A 3,889-nucleotide genomic window follows, 5' to 3' on the forward strand; every position below is an offset into this window, starting at 1 on the left:
AAGAAAGACATAATGAGTCCTTGAATAATGTCATTACTTATAAGGTACATTATCTCAAGCTAATTATTTAACCTCGTTGTGCCTCAATGTCTCCTTTGGAAAACAGGACAGTCATCACACCTACCTCAGAGAGTGACTTTCAGGAGTGTGACATGAACACACGTGAGACACTCAGACTGTCGCCAGGTGCACAGCAAACTGTCAGTGGTGGCCCTCTTCATCAGTACTGAGCTGTCAGCCAGTGTCCTTGCTTTATAAGGACACTTTCTAGTCACAACCAAGCTTCATAACCACAAAAGAGAGGTTATTTTGATGTTCTCTGAGTGAGCAGAGCCCCCAAGCAGTCTGGAGGGACCACTATTGTGAGGCATCCCCAACTTCTGTGAGTAGTGGAATGATGTGACTAAGAAAAGAGGGCAATGGGGTGGGGGACAGTGGGCCTGGGGTGGGGCCTGGGGAAGGCGGGGCTGGGGGCAAGGTGAGAGAACAGCAGGAAGGCTCAGCCTAGAGCAAGACTGAAAACAGCTGGGCTGACAAGGTCTGGGGAGGAGGAGGCCCTCCCTGGGCAGCAGAGAGGGGGCCTGACTCCTCTGGCAGGCCACTCAGTCCTCCTCTCCTGCCCCCAAAGCACCGCACAAAGGGGAGAGAATTTCTGCTGGCAGACGTGGGGATACTGGGGAGTGGAAGGCTTTTCTCACTCTCCTCTGCTCTACTTAGGGGTGTGGCAAGCCTGGAGCCAGCTGTCCCTCTGCACACAGGCACACAAGACCTGTCCCTGTGAGCAGAATCCCAAAGCACAGAACATCCTCAGATCCTTGCCCCCAGGACACTGGTGGGCTTGTCTTCATTTATAGACTGACGCGCCTTAAACCAACTAAGGCCACCCCAAACACTGACACAGAGACCACACATCCACAGAGTGACTGCACAGGGAAATGCTTATCTGGGGGACACCCCTCGTGAAGTGTCACTATCCACAAAGTGTGAAGTCACCATTTATCACAGCATGGGACACAGGCACAGACATCTCACTGGTCACACGGAGGGAGGCAGAGAGAAAGGCAGATTAGTCCCTTCATTTGCTGGGATTCTGAGAGACAGGAGTCCACTGGAAGCCACTGGAATTCTATGACACTCACAACATTCCGAGCTCTGGTGTCAGAAAGCCATCAGGGCATGCTTCTCAGGACATGCAAACCTTATCACGAGCTAAGGGGCAAGGAAATACTAGGAAAGTAAAAGGCAGTGATTTTTTCCCAAACAAGAATATCATTTATTTGCTGATCAAAACTAGAAGGAAAGTAAGTAAAAAAGAATTGGAGGAAGAATGAAGAGCCATTTGGATAAATGATAAGCTTGTTCAATATATGTCCCTGTGTTACCAAGTGACTATGGATTTCCTGATTACTTTTTTTGATTATTTGACATTTTTTTGCCTTGGATTATCCATCTCCAGTGGTAGTTGGTTTTTTTTTGTATGGATTTTAAACAGTTTGTTATCAGTTGCCTGAAAAACACAAAAATCACTGAGATGGCAAACAAAACAAGGCGCAGTAACATAAGGGACAAGACCTGGATGAAGTCAGGCACCTCCACTTTCCGCATTCCTGGCGGCCCGCTGTCCACGCTTCCTCCAAACCCGGCGTCCTCACAGAAGGGCGGGGCCCAGCCATACATGCAATGGCAGTTTCTTCTGTTGTTGCAAAAGCCTCTGTGGTTGCACTTCTCAGGCAGACAGTCAAACTTCAGGATCGAACTATCCACACAGGTTCTGTTCCAACATATCTGGTTCTTGCCACAGGAGGTCCCATCGATGATCGCACCCGTGTCAGGAATCCCCATGGGTCCCATGGACAGATGATAGCCTATGCCCCAGCATATGAGGTTTTCATCCCGCAGATGAGTAGAAATGACGTTTGTATGATCTGGCCTGTCCGGGAGGGTTTGGACATTTATACACTGTACCCTGCCACATATTGAATTCTGTTTGGTACACTTCTGGTACTGAGAAACCTCTAAAATACCACAGTTCCCATATTGATCACCTATTAAGTTAACTGCTTCGTAGCACTGGATAGGAGCCTCCCTGGCGTCCTGTCCAAAAATGCTTTGGCACTGCATGAATGTGGATCGACAGCCCTTCCTGAAACAACGGGCTTCGTACTTGCACGGGGTTCCATCCTGCTTATACGTGTCAGTTGGGCAGAAATGTGAGGCCCCGGTGCAGTATTCTGCAAGGTCACATTCATTTTCTTCCATCCGACACATATACCCAGAAGGACGAAAGTGACAGTTATGACAGCAAAGCCCAGTGCTGCAATTGGCACCTGGCTTGAGTTTACAATCTGGTTGACAACAAAGGTCGTTTTTACAGTCCTCCTTGGAACCACAGTCACATTCCTCCGTGTCTTCCACAATTTTGTTTCCACATCTCTTAACCACATAACCTACTCCTGGGATATTAGTTAGACATTTTGCTTTTTGGTGGACAAAGCTTATGAAACTGTCATAACTACAATTACTAAACCCAGTCCGTCCATTGCGCATGATGCAGGTCCGCTTCCCCTTACATAGGCAGTACCCTACATCATGGATCATCCCCAAGCCATGGCCCAGTTCATGAGTGGTCCAAGTGGCAGGTAAAAGGACATTTACATCTGGAATAACACTTGCAGATCCCACTGCGGATTTGCACACTCTTCCCCAGGACCATGCAAAACCATCTGTATAATTTCTTTTAATATATATATGTGCCCAATCTGCCGGGATCTTCGTGTTTAGCAGAGTATATCTGTATATTAAAAATTGAGTTAAAGCTGCAGCTAATTCATCATATGAAAGTCTTACTCTGTTTCCATAGGACCATATATCAATACCTTTTAGCTGTATTCTCACACTGATCTCTTGATAGTAAGTGTCTATAATCCCGGTCAGAAGAACGGCATCATCTATAATTCGACTACTATTGGACTGCACATACATATATCTAGCATAATCGAAGACCATGGCTAATTCCAAGTACTTTTGGTGCTTAACACTTCCACTAAAGTCACTGATCCTAGCCATTTTCTCAGGCTGGCTCATCTGATTTTCGATTTCCTCTTCAGTTACGCCACAGATCTGATCTTGAAATTCCTCCTCGTTCTTCAGAAGATAGACGACGTGTTCAGAAGTGGAAGAGGTCTTAAGGGGCTCGATTTGGTAATGTTCGGCATCAATTTTCAATATGCCTCGGAGACCCCCGGTGCATGTACTGAAAGTAGCTCCCGAATCCTCCACTCCTTCTACCAAGCCCATGTAGTTGCAGTCCGTGGGGATGTAAGGGTAGTCTTCCAGGAGTTCCCCCTCTTCTGTGTAGGAGAAAACCGGCAGGTGTCGGGGCAACAGAAACCTCTTGGGCCACAGGTGAAGGACATGCTTCTTGCCTTTTACTTGCAGGAGGTAGGACACGTGGTTGGCCACACCCTGCTCCCCTCCCCGGAAGCTCAGTTTCTTGGGGATGGTGATTTCATAGGAGTCGAAGCCCCACTCCGGGTGAAAAATTAAATCCTCGCCAAAGGTGTCAACCAGGAGCACCGCCAGGACCAGCACGAGCAGCAAGTGGCCTCGGGAGAGGACAGTCCTCACTGACCTCATGGCACAGCTCTGTTCCCCAGTGAGGCAGCCCCTGCACTTCCAGGGGCCGTCGCTAGAGGCGCGGGAGCGCAAAGTGTCTGGCTGGGCGAGCCGGGTGTGCGGGAGCGCTGGCCTTGGTCTAGGATGGGTCAGGGCGCATGTCCTGTCCAAGACGCCTGGTTCGTTTTCTGGGCGGTGCCGTTGGGCGCACGTGGAAGAAACGCGAGAAAGGTGCGCGAGAACAGAAGACAAAGGAGGGTGTCAGGCAGGGAGA

General features: G+C 48.9%; 1 protein-coding gene across 1 annotated transcript; it reads right to left on the reverse strand.

The window, feature by feature from the left end:
* Positions 1-1,404: 1,404 nt before the first annotated feature.
* On the reverse strand, positions 1,405-3,636 carry LOC112314007 (disintegrin and metalloproteinase domain-containing protein 30-like). The gene has a single exon (XM_024570609.2). It carries the CDS (start codon positions 3,634-3,636, stop codon positions 1,405-1,407), a length of 2,232 nt encoding a protein of 743 aa, XP_024426377.2.
* Between the last annotated feature and the right edge of the window lie 253 nt (positions 3,637-3,889).

The sequence above is a fragment of the Desmodus rotundus genome, chromosome 12 (genome assembly GCF_022682495.2).
Source record: "Desmodus rotundus isolate HL8 chromosome 12, HLdesRot8A.1, whole genome shotgun sequence".
Taxonomy (NCBI): domain Eukaryota; kingdom Metazoa; phylum Chordata; class Mammalia; order Chiroptera; family Phyllostomidae; genus Desmodus; species Desmodus rotundus.